Source organism: Macaca thibetana, chromosome 17 (assembly GCF_024542745.1).
Source record: "Macaca thibetana thibetana isolate TM-01 chromosome 17, ASM2454274v1, whole genome shotgun sequence".
NCBI classification, from domain to species: Eukaryota; Metazoa; Chordata; class Mammalia; order Primates; family Cercopithecidae; genus Macaca; species Macaca thibetana.
In genome coordinates, this window is record NC_065594.1 from 3276815 (window position 1) to 3299984 (window position 23170).

At 37.3% G+C, this 23170-nt stretch overlaps 1 protein-coding gene and 1 long non-coding RNA gene across 3 annotated transcripts in view; both read left to right on the forward strand.

The window, feature by feature from the left end:
• SGCG (sarcoglycan gamma) overlaps positions 1 to 23170 on the forward strand; it is a 95384-nt gene that overhangs the window by 49710 nt on the left and 22504 nt on the right. For both annotated transcript variants that reach the window (XM_050767106.1, XM_050767107.1), the window contains exons 3-4: positions 3215 to 3316; positions 13400 to 13487. In XM_050767106.1, coding sequence (XP_050623063.1) covers positions 3215 to 3316; positions 13400 to 13487 — 190 coding nt within the window. The remainder of the gene's footprint in view (positions 1 to 3214; positions 3317 to 13399; positions 13488 to 23170) is intronic.
• On the forward strand, positions 3323 to 9878 carry LOC126940880 (uncharacterized). The gene is made up of 2 exons (XR_007720955.1): positions 3323 to 7759; positions 8084 to 9878. It is a non-coding gene; the product is annotated as an uncharacterized LOC126940880 (long non-coding RNA).

The window sequence follows — 23170 nt, forward strand, 5'->3', positions numbered from 1 at the left end:
CTTTTTGATGTTCTGCTGGAGTCGGTTTGCTAGTATTTTGTTGAAGATTTTTGCATCTGTGTTCATCAAGGATATAGAACTGAAGTTTTCTTTTTTGTTGTGTCTCTGCCAGGTTTGGGTATCAGGATGATGCTGCCTCTTATGATGAGCTGGGAATGAGTCCCTCCTTCTATTTTGTTTTATTTTATTTTATTTTATTTTATTTTTTTGAGTAGCTTCAGTATTTTCCTGCATGTTTTTCAAGTAAAGAAAGTAACAGCCAGAGAAAGAAATGACAATGAACAGTCAGCTTTGGTAAGCTGACTATGGAAATTAGCGACCACAGAGGCTAGGATTAACATTAGGGTTTTTTTGGTGATATAACAAGTACAGTCCAGAAAACTGCCGCCATATGTTTACTTGAACCCAAAAATTCAGCAGCAAATTTTCAGAACAGAATTTGTAATCTTGAAATTCTGCTTTGTTTAACTCTAGGCCATAAAATCTTTAATGAAAATGTTTGCTTTAAAAATTGGCTGATTATGCATACATGATCGATTTTTATAATTTTCTAATGTTGGTTTAAGTTTATAAACTATATTATAAATGCTTGGCTGGATCCCATGAGAAAATCCCAAACAGTAGTTGTCAGCCTCTTTAGACTCTGAGCCCTTTCTTCAAACAAAACCTCCCAGTGCATCACATGGATAAAAGAGCTCAGAAGGCCAGGCATGGTGGCTCACACCTGTAACCCAGCACTTTGGGAGGCTGAGGTGGGCAGATCATCTGAGGTCAGGAGTTCGAGACCAGCCTGGCCAACATGACAGCATCCCATCTTTACTCAAAATACAAAAATGAGGCGGGCATGGTGGTACACACCTGTAATCCCAGCTACTCTGGAGGCTGAGGCGGGAGAATCACTTGAGCCCTGGAGGTGGAGGTTGCAGTGAGCCAAGATTGCACTACTGCACTCCAGCCTGGGAGACAGAGTGAGATTCCATAAAGAAAAAAAAATACAGCTCAGAAGTGCTCATCTACCTAGTGTGGGAGGTAGCTGCACCCAGCAGTGTGTGGGGCTTCCACATGCACACTGCTAATGCCACCACTCCCAAATGTCAGTTCGAATTGTAGTTTATGGATTGAACCACATGGCATAACCACACATTTAATTTGGTTCTTGTTAATGGAGCTTTCAACTGATAATGTCTTTGAAAGTAGAAGTCTATTGCCTGGCAGGTAAGATTCAGGTCAGGGTAACATATCTCTATCCTAGAAATTCACCTGTCACAACGTAAAATGTCCCTTATTGCTTTGTTTCATCCTTTGGACTGTCCTGCTTTCCTTTTTTAAATAATGCTTTCTATTTGGGGAAGAGCGGAAAGATCAAAGCTCAGCTGGTTGAATTCAGATGCTTTTAAGACAGTCAGAAGGGGATGACAGGTAGGCAATCAGATATATGGGTATGAAGCTCAGAACAGACTATTTACAGGTAAAAACGGATTCTTCCATGTGGATGGCTACTATCAAACAGAAAATACCAAGTGTTAGGGAGGATGTGGAGAAATTGGAATTCTTGTGCACTGTTAGAATATAAAATTGAATAGCTACCATGGGAAACAGTATGGCAGTTCTCAAAAAATTAACAATAGAATTCCCATATGATCGATCAATTCTGCTTTTGGCTATATACTGAAAGAATTGAAAACAGGGAATCAAAGAGATATTTGCACACCCATGTTCATAGCATTATTTACAATGGCTAAAATATGGAAGCAACCCAAGAATCCATCAGTGGATGAGTGGATGAGCAAAATATGGCTTGTACACACAGTAGAATATTATTCAACCTTAAAAAAACAGAAATGTCATAATATGCTATAACATGAATGATCCTAGAGGACATTATGCTAAGTGAAATAAGCCAGCCACAAAAAGATAATACGATATGATTCCACTTACATGAGGTACTTAAAATAATCAAATTCATAGAGACAGAAATGCTATAAGATTTGACCTTATCACTGTATACATATATTTCAAATTGTACCCCAAAATGTGTACAAGTACAATGCCTCAATTACATATTAAAACTTTAAAACAAGAAGGTAGAATGGTAGTTGCCAGGGGGTTGGGTGGAGGGGAGAAGGGGGAGTTAATTGTTTAATGGGTACAGTGTTTAATTGTGCAAGATGAAAGCAGTTCTAGAGATGGTTGGTGGTGATGGTCACACAACATCATGAATATACTTAATAGCATGGATCTGTACTCTTATAAGTGGTTAAGATGGTAAAATGTATATGACATTTTACTACAATTTTTAAAATTTGGAAAAAAACGGATAAGCCTCCACACTGAAATAGTAAATGGAAGTCAATTCATAGCATGAACGCAGTAAAGGGCCTAAGACCGAACTTGAGGGAGCCAGTAGTCAAGGGCTGGGTAGGGAGGACAAGCCTGTTAGGAGATGGAGAATGTGGTTCTGGAGGTGGGAGGAGCCCAGACAAGCACAGCATCGTGGAAACCAAAGGACGATAGTGTTTCAAGGAGGAAAGGGTCCAGTGCCAAATGCCCCTGAGAATGCAAAGGGCATGAAGTTGGAAATGCCCACAAGTTTTAACAGCACAGCGGTCATTGGTGACCTCCAGAATCGTGTCTGCCACCCAGTCTGGTAACGCTTCATGACTGTAAACTGCTTGAGAGCAGGCACCTTGAACAGACCTCTACATCCTCCTGTTTTGCTTTTCACTTAAGAAGTGCTCAGTGAATATTTACTACATAGTGAACTCAGATGATGGTATTTATGGTATTTTCGGGCAGGTGATGGAACTATATTATATTCTGATTGTGTTGATGATTACACAAATCTATATATGTGTTAAAACTCATAGACCTGTATACCTCAAAACAATTAATTTTATTGTAACTTAATTTAAATTTTTTAAAAATAGTAATAGATTCTTTTTCTTACATGGTGATGGGCTCTTGAGTGTTTATTATACAATGACTCTTGAAATTTTATATGTGTTTTCTAAACAGCTCTTTGTATTTATACAAGATTTAATAATATTGAATATTGAATTAAAAGATGTGAAGTTTTAAATACAGTATTTAGGAGAAATACAGAAAAGGTGGTAGGCAATATATGGAAATACATGTGTGATTTAAGTCAATAGCAAGAGGAATGAAAAAGCAAGCAATAAAAAAATATGCGTTGTCTCTTTTTTTCTTTTAACAGGCAGGAATGGGCCACTTACGTGTAACAAAAGATGGACTGCGCTTGGAAGGGGAATCAGAATTTTTATTCCCATTGTATGCCAAAGAAATACACTCCAGAGTGGTAAGAAAATGTTGAAAGACAAATAATTTGTGCTTTATGAAAAATAAATCATGTTTAAGCACAAAAATTCAATATAGTTTAGAGAAGATTTTTAAAGCGCATACACGTGCACATATTCATGATATGCGCTTTATAAAAATCTTGACTATTGGGTTGTAGAATTTATCTCTGATACTGCCTTCTAAAAATATTTCATTTTAATGTGCTTCAGATCTGAATTCAGTGGCCTCAGTAGTTTAGACCACAATAAACTAAAGGTTTTAGAAATGAAAAATTTTACCAAGAACAATTTAAACTTCCTTATGTTAGATCAACTAACTTAAATATATTTATCTTAGGGTATTCAAAATTATCTAAGAAGCTTAGAAAGAAATTTGTTTCGGCCAGGTGCGATGGCTCACGCCTATAATCCCAACACTTTGGGAGGCCGAGGTGGGCGGATCACCTGAGGTCGCGCCAGCTTGACCAACGTGGAGAAACCCTGTCTCTACTAAAAATATGAAATTAGCCAGGCGTGGTGGCGCATGCCTTTAATTCCAGCTACTCGGGAGGCTGAGGTAGGAGAATCGCTTGAACCTGAGAAGCGGAGGTTGTGGTGAGCCCAGCTAGCACCATTGCATTCCAGCCCGGGCAGCAAGAGCGAAACTCTGTCACACACACACACACACAAAAATCGTTTCATTGTATTATGTTCTGCATTTATTATACTAATTATAGATTATAATCCTGTAAGATTCTAAACAAGTAGATTCAGCATTGTCATTAAATAATTATGTGACTTTAAAAGTAAATCAAGATTTTCTTCATTTACCTCCATGGAGCTTATAAGAAGGACAGCCAAGAATAAAGTGCAAATACGTTCAAACAGTGTTTGCAATATGTTCTATTTCTACTTAAGTAATGCTATGACCATTATAGTAGGCATGAACATTTTGCCAGATTATTGATAAATGGCATTACCTCCCCGACCCACAAAAAGTGAAAACTTCACCCAGCTATAACTTTCTGGTTATTTGAAGAGCAGAGTCTTCATTTTCCTTTCATATTTCTGAATATGAAAGGGTATTTCAGTATCTCCTAACTGCGGAGGCTGTACCAGCTACTATAGGAGAATTAGAAAGGAAACAAAAGACTTACTAAGAAACATGAGGTCTTGTTAGAGAGATAAAACACACTCCTGAACCAGACATTCACCAGGCTCTATTACCAATTGCAAAATGGCATGGCATATGACTAACACGTAAATATCACAAAGACAGATCCCAGTGAGTGAAAAGTACGTAAGTAGTTTTAGGTGCTGTTATGTTACTTCTGGGGCTATCTTATTGGCAGTGGGAGCCAGATGATGACCTGCAGTATAATAGGCAGGTAAGAGCCTGATTCTGTGAGGCTTACCCTTACCTTATGTCATATACTTACCTTAATTGTGATGGCATTTCAGTGTGTGAAATAATCCTGTCCTACAGGATTTCCCTTTTGTAAAAAGGGAAGTCAGACATGAATGAAGCGTTCAAGTGTTAGAACTTGGCCTTCTTTTTTCCCCGGAGTTGCGTTGGCTGATCTTCTGCTATATTTTGGGAAGAATCAGACTGGTAGAAGAGTCCAGTGACTGAAATCAGGTGACTAGATCATAGCAAATTTAATATTCTGGAATTAATAATAACTCTCAGTTATATTTTATCAGGCCATTTCATCTCCAGTATGCTTTTAAAAACAGAAAGCAAAATTATAAAGAATATCTCAGATAATCACATATTAAAGTCTTAGAATGTCGCATTAATGAGTATGTCAATCAATACATAGAATTCAGTAACAATTTGAATAATATTATGCGATAACAGAGCTGTACAGTGTTTTATAACTAATATGGCTTTCCAATAAGAGCCATCCCAGAACAAAACTATGCTTCCTAACTTCTGTATGGATTGATATATTAGTTATAAATTTCCTTTTCAAAGATGAGTCTAGGAAGCAATTTTCCATAAAATTAGAGAAAAGAAATTACTTTATGAATTTGCAAAATTTGACACATAACTCATTTATGTGTACTGATGGGCTGAGATAATTTCTTCATTATAAATATAATTCAACATGCTACTCTGGCCTCTAACATCTTATTACCCAGTAGTCCCTCAAAAGTAATACATGAGGGCCTGTATTGAGTTCTTACTTTGAATTCATGGCTTAAACCCATCCACCATGCCCATTAGTTCAAACACATAACAATTATTTCCTTTAAACAAAAGGGTTTTTAAAAAATACAGAGCCATGATCAAAAACTAAATGAAACAAATACGTGGTAATAAAGCTTACTTGAAATGATCATCTGTGAAGTTCCCAGCCCTGAAAAGAAGCTTTAGCTCACAGCCAGAGCCCACAGTGTGACGGGAACCAAATGGTCACCTCATTGGGACTCCAGGCAAGCCCATTGCATAAGACAGTGCTGAAGACAGAAAACAACTACAACTATTTGAATAAAACAGCATATTAAAAAATAGCTACAACTGTTTGAATAAAACAGCATATTAAAAAATAGCTACAACTGTTTGAATAAAACAGCATATTAAAAAATAGCTACAACTGTTTGAATAAAACAGCATATTAAAAAATAGCTACAACTGTTTGAATAAAACAGCATATTAAAAAATAGCTACAACTGTTTGAATAAAGCAGCATATCTGAGGGGAGGAGACTACAAAGATGCCCGTCCAGAACTTGAATATCACTGAGGACAGAAGCCCTAAGTCACCATTGAAGGACTGGGAGGCCTGTGGACCAAGTGAAAATAACAGGACAGACTTTAGACAGGCTGGCAAGAGCCGAAAGGTAGACGCATCCACACAGTGGAACATAAAAATTGAAATTTCGTATGATGAAATCTTCATCTAAAAAAAAAAGCCCAAAAAACTTTACATAAAGGAAGATCAATATCCAACTAAATAAAAATAGTCAATCTGAAAATGACTAGAAAAACATACTTAAGATTCTCAAAGAGATAAAGCTATTTTTAAAGGAGTTTTCCTTAAAATAACAAGAAATTATAAAATCAGAAGAGAAATTACAGGGCAGAAATAACTAAAAAATGAAAAAAATACATGAAACAGTGGTTTTCAAATATTGGACAATGGACAGCTCAGGAGACAGTTATCCCTGCAAGAAGAAAAACAAAAGAGTGACTCCTCAGATTGCCTTAACTCACTGCATGAAGAGAGTTTCCAGGCTGCAATGAGGGAGGGGAGCCAATGCAGATGCAGGTGGTCTCCCTGAGTTGAAGGGACAGGGTTGGAAGGTCAAGGAGACCAAGGCAGCCGCAGTTTGCAAGGCAGAGTACTGCAGAGAGGGGCTTGCTGCACATGGATGGCACTCCGGAGACGGCAGACTTCACCCCATCCCACCCCCACCAAGTCCAAGTCCATGGATAAGTATTTACCAGTGCGTGTGTGTGAGGAAGCTACCTTGAGACTAGTGAAATACCCACTCAAAGGGAGCAGAAGGAACCATGTCTGGAGGTCACACAGAGTGGGGAACAGTTCATATTCTCACCAGTCAGAGTGGAAAACTTCATAAATTATGGGCATCAGGTAGAACACAGAAGGGTGTGGCTCAGAAGTGGTACAAGATCAACACTAGGAAAAAATCCTGCTCTAGTCCATTCTAACAAAGCTTACAGGAATCCTTGACAGCATCCTGCTTTTTCCAAGTGATTTGTTCCATCCCAGAACAAAGTTCTAAAAAACTACATTTCATCTGTGTACAAAAGTCGAGGAAAGCATAATCATGTTAAGGAGAGACATAAAATATAGAAAGACAGAAAAAACACAAACAAATCTTTTAGAGATGAGAAGTATAACATCTGAAATTTTTAAAAAGCCAATGGTGGGACTAACAGATTACTAACAGACTGGACATCACAGAAGAAAAGATCAGTAAAGTTGAAGGTATAGCTCTAGATACTCTCCAAAATGGAGCCCAGAGAAAAATGACTAGAAAAAGAAAGCAACAGAGTATCAGTAACTACAGGGACAATACCAAGGGGCCTTATGTGTGTGTGACTGGCATCTCCAAAGAAGAAGAAAGAAGAGAGGACAAATATTATTTTAAAAGAATAATTTGTAATTTTTTTTCCAAGCATGATAAAAACTTTTAAGTCCACAGATAAAATATGTTCAGTGAACCTCAAACAAAAGAAACAAGGAAGACTACAAGGTACATTGTAATTAAATTGCTTAAAAACAAAAGAGAAAAATCTTAAAGAGAAAACCTTAGAAGTAGCTAGAAAAAAAGGATATATAACATACAAAGGAGTGAAAAAAATATGACATCAGCCTTCTAGTCAGTAACATTTCGTGCCAGAAGACACTGAAGTGCTGACTTTAAAGTACTAAAAGAAAAACAGGCCAACCTAGAATTCTATACCTAGCAAAAGTATCTTTAAAAGACAAAGTCAAAGGCCGGGCGCGGTGGCTCAAGCCTGTAATCCCAGCACTTTGGGAGGCCGAGACGGGTGGATCATGAGGTCAGGAGATCGAGACCATCCTGGCTAACACGGTGAAACCCCGTCTCTACTAAAAAATACAAAAAAAAACTAGCTGGGCGAGATGGCGGGCGCCTGTAGTCCCAGCTACTCGGGAGGCTGAGGCAGGAGAATGGCGTAAACCCCAGAGGCGGAGCTTGCAGTGAGCTGAGATCCGGCCACTGCACTCCAGCCCGGGTGACACAGCGAGACTCCGTCTCAAAAAAAAAAAAAAAAAAAAAAAAAAGACAAAGTCAAAATAAAGACTGTTTTGGACTTAACTAAAGCTGAAAACAAGTTACTTCAGCAGATCTGCACCACAAGAAATATTAGAGGAAGCCTTTCTGGCAAAGAGAATATGATGGTAGAAGAAAAATCTAGATGTTCACCAGAAAAATTTTTAAATACCAGAAATCGTAAATATGTGGGTATACAAAAAATAATTTTAAAAAATGTTAGAAGACACTTTGCTCAAAGCCAAAAGAATAACAATGTATTTGGGATGTTGTAACAGGATAGAAATAAAGTGTATGAGAATAATGAAACAAATACCATAACAGGAAAAGATAGAAGTATTGCTATAATGTTCTCACATTATACATGAAGTGGCAAAAAATTATTGAGGATGGACCATAATAAGTTAAAGATGCTTAGTATATCTAAAGTAAACTCATAAAAAGTGTAGCTAATACATTAACTAAGGAGATAAAAATGAAATGATAAATACTCAGTTAATTCAAAAGGAGGTAAAGGAAACAAAAAGAAAATTAGTTGAATATGAAAACAAATAGCAATTTGGTATATTTGAACCAACTCATATAAATAATCACATTAAAATAATCACATTAAATATAAATGGTCAAAACATCCCAACTGAAAGACTGTGAAATTGAACACAGAAGCAAGATCCAACTATATGCCGTCTACAAGAAACCTACCTTAATTATAAAAACACAAATATATTAAAAGTAAAAGGTTATACTATACTGTACTATACTATGCTATACTATACTAACACTAATGAAAAGAAAATTGGAGTGACTATATTAAAACAGACAGTAGATTTCAGAACAAAGAGATAAATATTTTAGAGGTACAGAGGGTCATTTAAGATGACATAGAAGTAAATTCTTCAATATATATGTTGCTAAACACATGAATCCACTATCAGAGCATCAATATACATGAAGCAAAAACTGATAGAATGTAAGAAAAAAAAACAGAAATATTCACATTTAGACTCAGGGATTTCAGCACCCCTCTCTCAATAACTGATAGGAGAAATGGATATAGAAACAGTAAGCATATAGACTTGAGCAATGCTATCAATCAACTTGACATAATTAAATTTTCAGAGCATGCTGCTCAATGATAGCAGACAAAGAGTTCTTTTCAAGTGCACAGGGAAAACATTTATCAAGATAGATCACATTTTGAACCATAAAACATTTTCAATAAATCTAAAAACATTCAAGTGTTCCAACATGTTATCTCACCACAGTGGATTTAATAAGATAACCATAACACAAATATGTCTGAAAACTTTTTGAATAAGTGGAAATTATATAAAAATTTGCAAATAAACCATGGGTCAAAGAAGAAATCCAAAGGGAAATAGTATTTTGAACTGAATGACAGTTAAGAAAACAATAACATCAAATTTGGGGGGATATAGCTGAAGCAGTGCTTATAGGGAAATTTATGGCATTAAATGCGTATATTAAGAAAGAAGAAAATTGGCCAGGTGCAGTGGCTCATGCCTGTAATCCCAGCACTTTTGGAGGCCGAGGTGGGCAGATCACGAGGTCAGGAGATAGAGACAATCCTGGCTAACACGGTGAAACCCCGTCTCTACTAAAAATACAAAAAATTAACCAGGCATGGTGGTGGGTGCCTGTAGTCCCAGCTACTCTGGAGGCTGAGGCAGGAGAACAGCATGAACCCAGGAGTCAGAGCTTGCAGTGAGCCAAGATCACACCACTGCACTCAAGTCTGGGCGACAGAGCGAGACTCCGTCTCAGAAAAAAAAAGAAAAAAAAAAGAAGAAAATCAGTGACCTCAGTTTCATCCTTAAGAAACTAGAAAAAGAATACATTAGACCAAAAATCAAAGACAGAAGATCCAAACAAATAAAATCATAAATGAAAAAGGAGACATCACAATGGATACCACAGAAATACAAAACATCATTAGAGGCTACCATGAACAAGTATATGTCAATAAATTTGAAAGCCTAGGGAAAATGGATAAATATCTGGATACATACAACCTTCCTATATTGAAACAAGAAGAAACAGGAAATCTAAACAGACCAATATTGAGTAACAATATTGAATTAGTAATAAAAAGTCTCCCAACAAAGGAAAGTCCAGGACCAGAGGGCTTCACTGCTGAATTCTACCAAACCTTTAAAGAAGAATTAATACCAGTCCTTCTCAAACTTTTTCAAAAACTTGAAGCAGAGGAAATTCTTTGTAACTCGTTACATGAGGCCGGCATAGCCATGATACCAAAACCAAACAAGAACACAACAAAAAAAATAACTACAGACCAATATTTCTGATGAACATAAATGTAAAAATCCTCAACAAAATATTAGCAAACCAAATAAATACAACACATTTATCCCAAGAATGCCAGGATGATTCAACATATGCAAAACAATAAATACCATACATCACATCAATAGAATGAAGGACAAAAACCATTTGGTCATCTCGATAGATGCAGAAAAAGCATTTGATAAAATTCAGCATCCCTTCATGATAAACCAAAAGTCAGAGAAGAAAAGAAAGACGAGAGAAGAAATCAACAAAACAGAAAACATAAAACAATAGAGGAAATTAATGAAACCCAAAACGGATTCCTTTAGAAGATCAATAAAAATTGATAAACCTTGAACCAGACTGAATATTTTAAAAAGAGAGGGCACAAATGATCAATATCAGCTGTGCTAGAAGGGGCACCACTATGAATCCCACAGACATTCAAAGAATGGGAAGGAAATATTACGAATAACTTTATGCCAATAAACGTAATTTTCCCATGTACTCTTTGATAGAATTCTTAACATAGGTTGCTGCTTTAATGATTAAATTAGTTTCTGCCATTCCCATATTAGGTTCAAGTTTGAAGTAGTTAATTATGTATGTAAATGAAGTGGTGAATTATACTTGCCCTCTAATCTACATTTTTAAAAAGTATCTTAAAACTTTCAACCTCATCAACCTCATAGGGTATTGATAACTCCTATAGCAGTTTTGATTTATCTTTGGGTCATACCAGTTACCCCTTATATTGTTAACCGTCTTTTTATACACCTCTTTCGTAGCTGCTTCTATGTGTCACGCACTGTTGAGAAAGGTAATAAAAAGTTCTATGTTCTGTGACTCTTTCACTATTCCCTAAGGTGTAGTGTTGACACAATATCTATATTCAAACAGGTACATTCAGAGTTCAACTGATATGAATAGAAAAATAAAATGTTCTCCTTTTACCTTGCTGTCACTCTCTAAATGGCGTAAAATTTTTCTAAAAGGTGTCATTAGCTAATGATAAAAACTGAAAATCCCTTATGTAAAATTTTAGAAATGATAGTAGTGGTAGTTGTACAATACTGTGAATATACCTAATGTCAATCTATGATACACTTAAAAATGGTTAAAATGGTAAATTTTATGCTATGTATAACTTATATGCATAGCATATATATTTTTAATACAATAAAAATTGTTTTAAAAAATCAAAAAACAAAAACCTGAAAATTGTATTCACAATCTATAGACTTCAGTTTTCTTACCTAGAACATGGAAATAAAGTCTCTGGACTTCACAATGAACATCAGTTTTATTAAAAATGTACATGTTGATTGTTTTAAGGTACTTCTTAAAAATGTAGATTAAAGAGCAAGTACAATTCAATATTAGGGATTGCATTATTGTAGCAGCTATGAATACAGTTTTGTTGGTAATATAGACACAGAGCCACTTCTGCTCTGTCACTGCATCAGTTAAAAGATCTTTACCCTGTGAACACAGAATGCCCAGCTAGCCATGGAGTAAACTAATAGGCGCTTTTAGTCTCACGTAACAGGAAGCTGGAGGGGGCAGCTGCAGCTTCGGTTCAGCACTAAACCATGTTAGGGCCAGAGTATCTGCCAGCCACCGGCCTGCCCCTCGTAATCACTCGACAGTTGTGAGGCCACGTCCAAGACACATAGCCAGGAAATGTGCAGTGCTGGTGCATGTGCCTCTTCCACAAGGAATGCAAAAGCTTGCCTAGAAACAAATATATTAAAAGGAAAAGGTTATACTATACTGTACTATACTATGCTATACTGGATATACAAAATTTGACTCAGGAAAATTGATCTTGGTAGAAATGTGGTCATCAAAGAAAACTCAGATTTTCAAAAGCCACTATGGACAGCATTCATATAGACAAAAATTAGTGAACCAAATGTTTTTAGTAAATTTTATTGTAGAAAAAAATCTATTGAAAATTTATCTTAGTAGGAAAATATGGTAATACTTTACCTGCGTGGAAAAGTTGTTCAAGGAATTAAAGTAGCTTGTAGTGGGGAAAAAAGAAAGAAGTAAAAATTTAAAACACACACACACACACACACACACACACACACACAAAGAGGGAGTGAAATAGCCCATAATGCTACTCACCAAGAGACAATCGCTAACATTTGGAGTAGCTCTTTGGCAGTTTTCTCTAATATTTCCGTAGTTATTGGCCAATTCCAGCATTGTACTTAAGTCAGTTTTGCTAATTAATACTATTCCCTTCATAGTTAGCATAGCTATACATTTTACTTCCTCTGAATTTTTGATTTAAATACATTGTTTTCTCTATTTTTTAAGTTTAATTCTGTTTGTTTTAAATAACCAACTCAGACTGCATGTGCTTTTTCAAAACTATTGTTTACTGATACATAAAACTGTGCTTTGAAATTTATTTTTCTTTCTATTCTCTGATGTCTGTTTTATTGTGTATTTTCTAACGTCTTAAGCTAAATGCTTAGTTTATTTTTAACTTGGCGAGCAAGAACAAAGCGGTCAATACCACAAATGTGTCTGTAATTGTAACTCTGCTGTATACATCAATTTTTTTATTTTGATAAAGTTTACTTTATACACTATAAAAATACAAATGTATTACAAAACTATGGAAATCGAGTGTAGCAGGAAAAAGTATATGTCATTTCTATTAGCTAGAACTCCACCGTTGTTGGTGTCTTTCCTTGACATAGTTGTGACCATATAGCTCTGTTAAATTGCATATTTTTCTAAATAATTCATATTTTTTCTGTCCCTATCTTGCATTTGGGGCTCATTTTATGATTGTTACTCTTTTATCTTTCAATAAGTACTCAAAGTGTTAAAAAATATATATATATGATTCAGGACTTTTTAATTGTCTTAGCTACAAATTTATAGAATTTCCAGGATCTGTGACAATGGGTAAATAACTTTATATAAATCCTAAATTGACATAGAATTATAAAGATGTAATCATTTTAAACAGTACGTATTTTGCAAATTTTATAAATCCCTTTCTAGGACTCATCTCTGCTTCTACAATCAACCCAGAATGTGACTGTAAATGCGCGCAACTCAGAAGGGGAGGTCACAGGCAGGTTGAAAGTCGGTGAGTCCAGCTTCATCATGGTATTTTGCATGCATGTGGTCCATGAATAGTGCTAAATGGATGCATTGTTTTTTCTTCTAAAGAAATCAAAACTACTTATGAACAAAGTATGAATTTTCTAAATATCGTGCTGTGTTGACCACAGAATAGCACCACAGAGTGGGGTGGGGGGTGAGGGGACAGCCTGAAGTGCTTTGATTAGAGTTATTTTTGTTCCAAGAAACAGAGGACAATTAAAGCTAGTACAAGAAACAAATGTTTATTGTAGGTTACCAAAGACTCTTGCAGCAACCAAAGGAAAGGAACCCAAGTAGCTGGCCTCAAAGAGCACAGAGACCTGTGGCTGAGAGCCAAGAATAGATTCAGTTCCCTCCCTGTTCTTTCTTCTCTTCTCTCTGCTTCTCCCCATGTGTTCCATTCTCCTCCTTTCCAGTTTATCTTTGCCACCATTTTCACTTGGCTGTATCACTTCTCACTGTACAGAACCTACAGGGCCTCCCTGATTCTTATCCGCTCGGCTGTAGTTATCAACATCACACAGTTTAGTCTTCGATTACGCAAATTCTAAGTCCACAAAGTACTCTAATTAGCCCAGTTCATCTGTCCCACCACATTCCATCAGGTCAGTCAGCTACGTACACCCATCCAGTCAACTAAGACGGGAGAATAAGGTCACATGGGAGCGAGGTCACATGGAATCCTATAAACGGAGAAGATCAGCAAGAAGAAATATAGATGAAAGCAATATCGGAAGTGCAAACCAGCTGGTAAGAAGGTGGTAAGAAGGTGGTAAGAAAGAATGCAGGCCAGGCCTGGTGGCTCATGCCTGTAATCCCTGCACTTTGGGAGGCCAAGATGGAAGGATTGCTTGAGCCTAGGTGATTGAGATCAGCCTGGGCAACATCTCTAAAAAAATAATTTTAAAAATTAGCCAGGTGTGGTGGTGAATGTCTGTAGTCACAGCTACTGGGGAGGCTGAGGCAGGGAGGATCACTAGGAATTTGATTCTGTGGTGGAGGAGAACCTTTGTCTGAAAAAAAGAGAATAAGAATGAGAAAGGTATGGCCGGGTGTGGCGGCTCAAGCCTGTAATCCCAGCACTTTGGGAGGCCAAGACGGGCGGATCTACCCAAATAAGAAGGAACCAGAGAAATAATTCTGGCCGTATGAAAAAACAGGGTTTTATAAAACTTTCAAAAGCTCACATTGAGTCTCCAGCAGTGGATCCAAACCAATGAAATCTTTGAAATACCAGATAAATAATTCAAAGTGTTTATTATTAAGTTACTCAAGGAACTACAAGAAAAAAGTGAAAACTAACATGAAAACTTTTTTTATTATTATTATGCTTTAAGTTCTAGGGTACATGTGCAAAACATGCAGGTTTGTTACATATGTATACATGTGCCATGTTGGTGTGCTGCACCGATTAGTCATTTACATTAGGTATATCTCCTAATGCTATCCCTTGCCCATCCCCCCACCCCACAACAGGCCCTGGTGTGTGATGTTCCCCTTCCTGTGTCCAAGTGTTCTCATTGTTCAATTCCCACCTAGGAGTGAGAATATGCTGTGTTTGGTTTTCTGTCCTTGCGATAGTTTGCTCAGAATGATGGTTTCTAGCTTCATCCATGTCCCTACAAAGGACATGAACTCATCCTTTTTTATGGCTGCACAGTATTCCATGGTGTATATGTGCCATATTTTCTTAATCCAGTCATATCATTGATGGACATTTGGGTTGGTTCCAAGTCTTTGCTATTGTGAATAGTGCTGCAATAAACATACGTGTGCATGTGTCTTTATAGCAGCATGATTTATAATCCTTTGGGTATATACCCAGTAATGGGATTGCTGGGTCAAATGAAATTTCTAGTTCTAGATCCTTGAGGAATTGCCACACTGTCTTCCACAATGGTTGAACTAGTTTACACTCCTACCAACAGTGTAAAAGTGTTCCTATTTCTCCAAATACTCTCTAGCACCTGTTGTTTCCTGACTTTTTAATGATCACCATTCTAACTGGTGTGAGATAGTATCTCTTTGTGTTTTGATTTGCATTTCTCTGATGACCAGTGATGAGCATTTTTTCATGTGTCTGTTGACTGCATAAATGTCTTCTTCTGAGAAGTGTCTGTTCACATCCTTTGCCCATGTTTTGATGGGGTTGTTTGATTTTTTTCTTAAAAATTTGTTTAAGTTCTTTGTAGATTCTGGATATTAGCCCTTTGTCAGATGGGTAGATTGCAGAAATTTTCTCCCATTCTGTAGGTTGCCTGTTCACTCTGATGGTAATTTCTTTTGCTGTGCAGAAGCTCTTTAGTTTAATTAGATCCCATTTGTCAATTTTGGCTTTGGTTGCCATTGCTTTTGGTGTTTTAGTCATGAAGTCCTTGCCCATGCCTATGTCCTGAATGGTATTGCCTAGGTTTTCTTCTAGGGTTTTTATGGTTTAGGTCTAACATTTAAGTCTTTAATCCTTCTTGAATTAATTTTTGTATAAGGTGGAAGGAAGAGATCCAGTTTCAGCTTTCTACATATGGCTAGCCAGTTTTCCTAGCACCATTTTTTAAATAGGGAATCCTCTCCCCATTGCTTGTTTTTGTCAGCTTTGTCAAAGATCAGATGGCTGTAGATGTGTGGCATTATTTCTGAGGCCTCTGTTCTGTTCCATTGGTCTATGTATCTGTTTTGGTACCAGTACCATGCTGTTTTGGTTACTGTAGCCTTGTAGTATAGTTTGAAGTCAGGTAGTGTGATGCCTCCAACTTTGTTCTTTTGGCTTAGGATTGTCTTAGCAATGCCGGCTCTTTTTTGGTTCTGTATGAATTTTAAAGTAGTTTTTTCCAATTCTGTGAAGAAAGTCATTGGTGGTTTGATGGGGATGGCACTGAATGTATAAATTACCTTGGGCAGTACAGCCATTTTCACAATATTGATTCTTCCTATCCATGAGCATGGAATGTTCTTCTATTTGTTTCTGTCCTCTTTTATTTCATTGAGCAGTGGTTTGTAGTTCTCCTTGAAGAGGTCCTTCACCTCCCTTGTAAGTTGTATTCCTAGGTATTTTATTCTGTTTGTAGCAATTGTGAATGGGAGTTCACTCATTATTTGGCTCTCTGTTATTGGTATATAGGAATGCTTGTGATTTTTGCACATTGAGTTTGTATCCTGAGACTTTGCTGAAGTTGCTTATCAGCTTAAGGAGATTTTGGGCTGAGACGATGGGGTTTTCTAAATATACAATCATGTCATCTGCAAACAGGGGCAATTTGACTTCCTCTTTTCCTAATTGAATACCCTTTATTTCCTTCTCTTGCCTGATTGCCCTGGCCAGAACTTCCAACACTATGTTGAATAGGAGTGGTGAGACAGGGCATCCCTGTCTTGTGCCAGTTTTCAAAAGGAATGCTTCCAGTTTTTGCCCATTCAGTATGATATTGGCTGTGGGTTTGTCATAAATAGCTCTTATTATTTTGAGATGCGCCCCATCAATGCCTAGTTTATAGAGAGTTTTTAGCATGAATGGCTGTTGAATTTTCTCAGAGGCCTTTTCTGCATCTGTTGAGATAATCATGTGGTTTTTGTCTTTGGTTCTGTTTATGTAATGGATTACATTTATTGATTTGCATATGTTGAACCAGCCTTGCATCCCAGGGATGAAGCCAACTAGATCATGGTGGATAAGCTTTTTGATGTGCTGCTGGATTCGGTTTGCCAGTATTTTATTGAGGATTTTCGCATTGATGTTCATCAGGGATATTGGTCTAAAATTCTCTTTTTTTGTTGTGTCTCTGCCAGGCTTTGGTATCAGGATGATGCTGGCCTCATAAAATGAGTTAGAGAGGATTCCCTCTTTTTCTGTTGATTGAGATAGTTTCAGAGGGAATGGTACCAGCTCCTCTTTGTACCTCTGGTAGAATTTGACTATGAATCCATCTGGTCCTGGACTTTTTTTGGTTGGTAGGCTATTAATTATTGTTTAATTTCAGAGCCTGTTATTGGTCTATTCAGGGATTCAACTTCTTCCTGAGAGGGTATATGTGGCCAGGAAATATCCATTTCTTCTAGATTTTCTAGTTTATTTGCGTAGAGGTTGTTTATAGTATTTGTAGTATTTATAGTATTCTCTGATGATAGTTTGTATTTCTGTGGGATCGGTGGTGATACCCCCTTTATCAGTTTTTATTGTGTCTATTTGATTCTTCTCTCTTCTTCTTTATTAGTGTTGCTAGTGGACTATCAATTTTGTTGATCTTTTCAAAAAAGCAGCTCCTAGATTCATTGAATTTTTGACGGATTTTTTGTGTCTCTATCTCCTTCAGTTCTGCTCTGATTTAGTTATTTCTTGTCTTCTGCTACCTTTTGACTTTGTTTGCTCTTGCTTCTCTAGTTCTTTTAATTGTGATGTTAGGGTGTCAGTTTTAGATCTTTCCTGCTTTCTCTTGTGGGCATTTAGTGCTATAAATTTCCCACTACACACTGCTTTAAATGTGTCCCAGAGATTCTGGTACATTGTATCTTTGTTCTCATTGGTTTCAAATAACTTATTTATTTCTGCCTTCATTTCATTATTTACCCAGTAGTCATTCAGGAGCAGGTTGTTCAGTTTCCATGTAGTTGTGCAGTTTTGAGTGAGTTTCTTAGTCCTAAGTTCTAATTTGATTGCACTGTGGTCTGAGAGACAGTTTGTTGTGATTTCCATTCTTTTACATTTGCTGAGGAGTGCTTTACTTCCAACTATGTAGTCAATTTTGGAATAAGTGCGATGTGGTGCTGAGAAGAATGTATATTCTGTTGATTTGGGGTGGAGAGTTCTGTAGTTGTCTATTAGGTCAGCTTGCTGCAGAGCTGAGTTCAAGTCCCGGATATCTTTGTTAACTTTCTGTCTCATTGATCTGTCTAATATTGACAGTGGGGTGTTAAAGTCTCCCATTATTATTGTGTGGGTGTCTAAGTCTCTTTGTATGTCTCTAAGGACTTGCTTTATGAATCTGGGTGCTCCTGTATTGGGTCCTCACATCTTTTATTTTTGTTTCATGCAGGTTGTTTCTGTGATATTTGGGAGATAGATATTTGTAAATACTTTGTTTTGTGGGTTATAATTTTAGCATTAAATTTTTTTTTGTCATATTTAACGCTTTTGACTTGAATTCCACCTTGTCTGATATCAGGATTTTTATCCCAGCTCATTAGTATTCATTTCCTGCATTACTTTTGTCCATTCCTTAAGTGGCTTCTCTCTAAGTCTCCTCATCCGTCCTTCCCATGGCTTTTGCTTACCATAACGCCTGTGATGGAGCAGGCGTGTGAGAAGTTGTAGTCCTGGCACTTGTTAATTTTTCTCCCTCAACTCACAGTTCTGCCTTTAAGTAATGCAAGGGTTTGGTTTGTGTGTGTGTGTGTGTGTGTTTGTTTTGTTTTTATTTATTTATTTATTTATTTTATTTTATTTTATTTATTTATTTATTTTTTTTGAGACGGAGTCTCGCTCTGTCGCCCAGGCTGGAGTGCAGTGGTGAGATCTTGGCTCACTGCAAGCTCCACCTCCCGGGTTCCCGCCATTCTCCTGCCTCAGCCTCCTGAGTAGCTGGGACTACAGGTGCCACCACCACGCCCGGCTAATTTTTTGTATTTTTAGTAGAGATGGGGTTTCACTGTGTTAACCAGGATGGTCTCGATCTCCTGACCTCATGATCCGCCCGCCTCAGCCTCCCAAAGTGCTGCGATTATAGGCGTGAGCCACCACGCCTGGTTTGTGTGGAATTTTTATAGCTGTGAAGCTACTCCTTAGAGTTTGGGGATGACCTTTTGGGAAACTGATTACTATATAGCCAGCGTGGTCATCAGCCACCCAGAAGTCCATCCTTTTCCAATTTAATCTATGAAATTTTTAAAAATCATAGCATTATTTTCATGGCTATGTAATATTTCAAGGAATATATGTAAAATAATTTGATTCACTAATTGGAATTAGATTTTTTTCAATTCAGTTAATGCCACAATTCATAATTCAGGCTACCCTTTTACATGTAATAGGTTATACAATAAATATTTGTTAAATAAGTGAAGGGAGGAATGAATAAAAGATTGTGTAGGATGGGATGGGCTGATAAACCAGTTGGCAGGTAGGATAGTGTTCTAATGGTTGGATTTTATATATATATTTATATGTATATAATTTATTATATATAGATATATTTATATATAATTATATAAATATATATATTATTTATATATATTCACTATATATATACACACACACACACACACACACACATATATATATAGTGAAATGAGGAGGTTAACCTTTACAATGATTATTACAGTCAGGGTTTCCAGATGGCAGAAGATTGGTTAAAAGTGATCATCTGGCCGGGCGCAGTGGCTCATGCCTGTAATCCCAGCACTTCGGGAGGCAGAGGCGGGCGGATCATTTGAGGCCAGGAGTTCAAGACTAGCCTGGGCAACATAGCAAAATCCCATCTCTACTGAAAATACAAAAGTCAACCAGGTGCCTGTAATCCCAGCTATTCGGGAGGCTAAGGCAGGAGAATCGCTTGAACCCGGCAGGCAGAGGTTGCAGTGAGCTGAGATCGCACCACTGCACTCCAGCTTGGGCAACAGACTGAGACCCTGTCTTTAAAAAAAAAAAAAAAAAAAAAAAAAGATCATTTTACAGCATTTTTGGAAAGCTACGTCAGTTTTGCTTATAATTATCAGGGACATTTACTAGAAATAACCTAAGTTTCACTGGCATAGCATAACTAGCTTTGTTTGCTCAGGGACTTCTCAAGCCTCGTCTCTTATTTTATCTCATTTTATTTTATTTAACACAAGTAAAGGTCATTAGTGCCAGGCATATGAAGTGGAACTGTATAATACAAGATTATGCCACAAAAGTAGTAGCGCTAACAAGCACAGCTTTGTGCTTCCAGCCCAGTCCTTTCTCTGTGATACCATATTTGCACCAGCAGAATATATGTTTCCTTTTTTTAAAGGACTTTGTGATATTTGTTTCTAAATTATTTTATTTTAAATTAAAGATATCCTAAGGAACAAAAGAAGGTTGCTGATGAGACACATTATATGTAAGGGAGAATTTGATGGTATTTTCACCAGAAAAACCCTTAAGCTAATTTCCCAAACTTAATTAATCAGATCACAAAACCATTAACTTTTTCTCTTTGTACCAAAGCCTTTCATTAAAAATGGGACTGTACAGATAGCTCTTTTCTTATCAACAAGGTAGAATTTAAATTTTATTTCTTAAAGACCTCTACTGCAAAAGACAATTACATCCTCAGCTTTAATCAGTGTCCAACTAGGTTAAAGAAACTGCTAGAATATTAATAAAAGTTAGAAAATTAATTACAAACTCCATAACTATTGAAGAACAGTACAGTTTTCTCTGAAGTGGAAAGCGTATTTAAATTTAAACATGCAGTGTCTATTTTTAATAAAATGGAGATGGGATTTTATTCACCGCTATGCCTTTGCTCAAATAGTTTCCTTTACCTGGAGATCCCTGTTCTTCCTTCAACAGGGAAGCATGAACTCTTCCTTTTTTGTTTTTTGAGACAGTGTCTCGCTCTGTCACCCAGACTGGAGTGCAGTGGCCCGATCTCAGCTCATTGCAACCTTCACCTCCCGGGTTCAAGCAATTCTCCTGCCTCAGCCTCCCCAGTAGCTGGGACTACAGGCACACGCCGCCACGCCCAGCTAATTTTTATATTTTCAGTAGAAACAGGGTTTCACTGTGTTGCCCAGGTTGGTCGCGAACTCCTGAGCTCAGGCAATCTGCCCGCCTTGGCTTCCCAAAGTGCTGAGATTACAGGGGTGAGCCACTGCGCCCAGCAGGAAGCATGAACTCCTTCTTCCAAGTCAGTTCAGGCATCGCGTCTCTGGACGCTACTCTTAGCCTGGATGGATGGACCATGAATTCCTAGTCAAGACTCTGTCATGCTTGCATCCTAATACTTAGCAAGTTGTCCTGAAACCAGGCTTACATGCTTTTCTTTTTAGTGAACCACAGAATCCTCTGCGCTGGGAGCTATATCTCACTCATTTGCACATTGTCAATGCTTAGCACAGAACCTTGTACATAAAAAGCATGCAATAGATTTGTACTGAATGGAACCATTCACTTTCCTGCATTTTATTTGATTTGAGTAACAATTTATGTGTATTTGCTGCACAGACTTACTATGAAACTAAACTTATTCATTGAATATTTTATCGATGTAATAACTACAGAAAAAAAAATTGTCACTTAGTTCAACCCCTTATACTTAATAAGGCCTCTTAGAATTGTAAGATGAACCTCTAGTGAGCAAAACAATGAACTCTTACTGGATTAATTATTCCAATTATTTCTCAATTTTAAAGTCAGGTAACTTGGTAGTCACCATTAAATGCAAATCGGTGTTTATATAATAAATACACAGGCATATCAGTGACCCAGAAGAGATAAACAGGAACTCTGAGTCTCAGATTGGGGAAAATAACATACAAATACCAAAAAATAAAGTGAAATTTTTGTTTTTTTAAAAAAAGGAGATATAACGTAGAGAAAAAAGTCAACTTTATAACCGGCACTCTTGCCAAAAATATTTATTTATTTAAATAAAGACTCACTGGAGGGTTTTAAATACAAATTAATAAAATTAAGAACACTTGGATGAGCATGTCCAAAACTGATCAATGCATTAATAGAAAGGCTTTACTTAATTTCTACCAGGTATCCAAAAATTTTTTTGAGAACTGTTAGGGTCAGAGGAACACACACAAAAAAATTATAAGATATGACTTATTTTCTCAACTTCTTTTTTTTTTTTTTTTTTTTTTTTTTTTGAGAGGTAGTCTTGCTCTGTCGCCCAGGCTGGACTGCAGTGGTGCGATCTCAGCTCACTTCAGCCTCCACCTTCCGGATTCCAGCAATTTTTCTGCCTCAGCCTCCTTAGGTAGCTGGGATTACAGGCACGCACCACCATGCCCATCTACTTTTTGTATTTTTAGTAGAGATGAGGTTTCTCCATGTTGGCCAGGTTGGTCTCAAACTCCTGACCTCAGGTGATCTGCTCGCCTTGGCCTGGCAAACTGCTTGGACTACTGGTGTGAGCCACTGTGTCCAGCCTCAACTTAGAGATAAGAATATAGGCTGGATGTGGTGGTTCACACCTGTGATCCTAGCACTTTGGGAGGCCGAGGTGGGCGGATCACCTGAGGTCAGGAGTTTGACACCAACCTTGCCAACATGGTAAAATCCCATTTCTACTAAAAATACAAAATTAGCCGGGTGTGGTGGCACATGCCTGTAATCCCAGCTACTCTGGAGGCTGAGGCAGGAGAATCACTTGAACTTGGGAAGCGGACGTTGCAGCCAGCAGAGATCGTGCCATTGTACTCCAGCCTGGGTGACATGAGCGAAACTCTGCCTCAAAAAAAAAAAAAAAAAAAAAAAAAAATGTAAAGCTAACATAAACAAATTGAGGAACTCATAGTTTCTTAAGTAGACGATGAAGGCTGTACTCTAGGGAGATTAATCCATGAGGCCTGGGTTAGAAAGTTTGGAAGCATCAAAGAGGAATTGGGGAACACATGATGAGTGCCTGGGGTTGGTGTGTAGCTGAGTGAGTGGGAGGTGTGACCTCACCCTCATGTCTGGATGGCACAGGGTGAGTG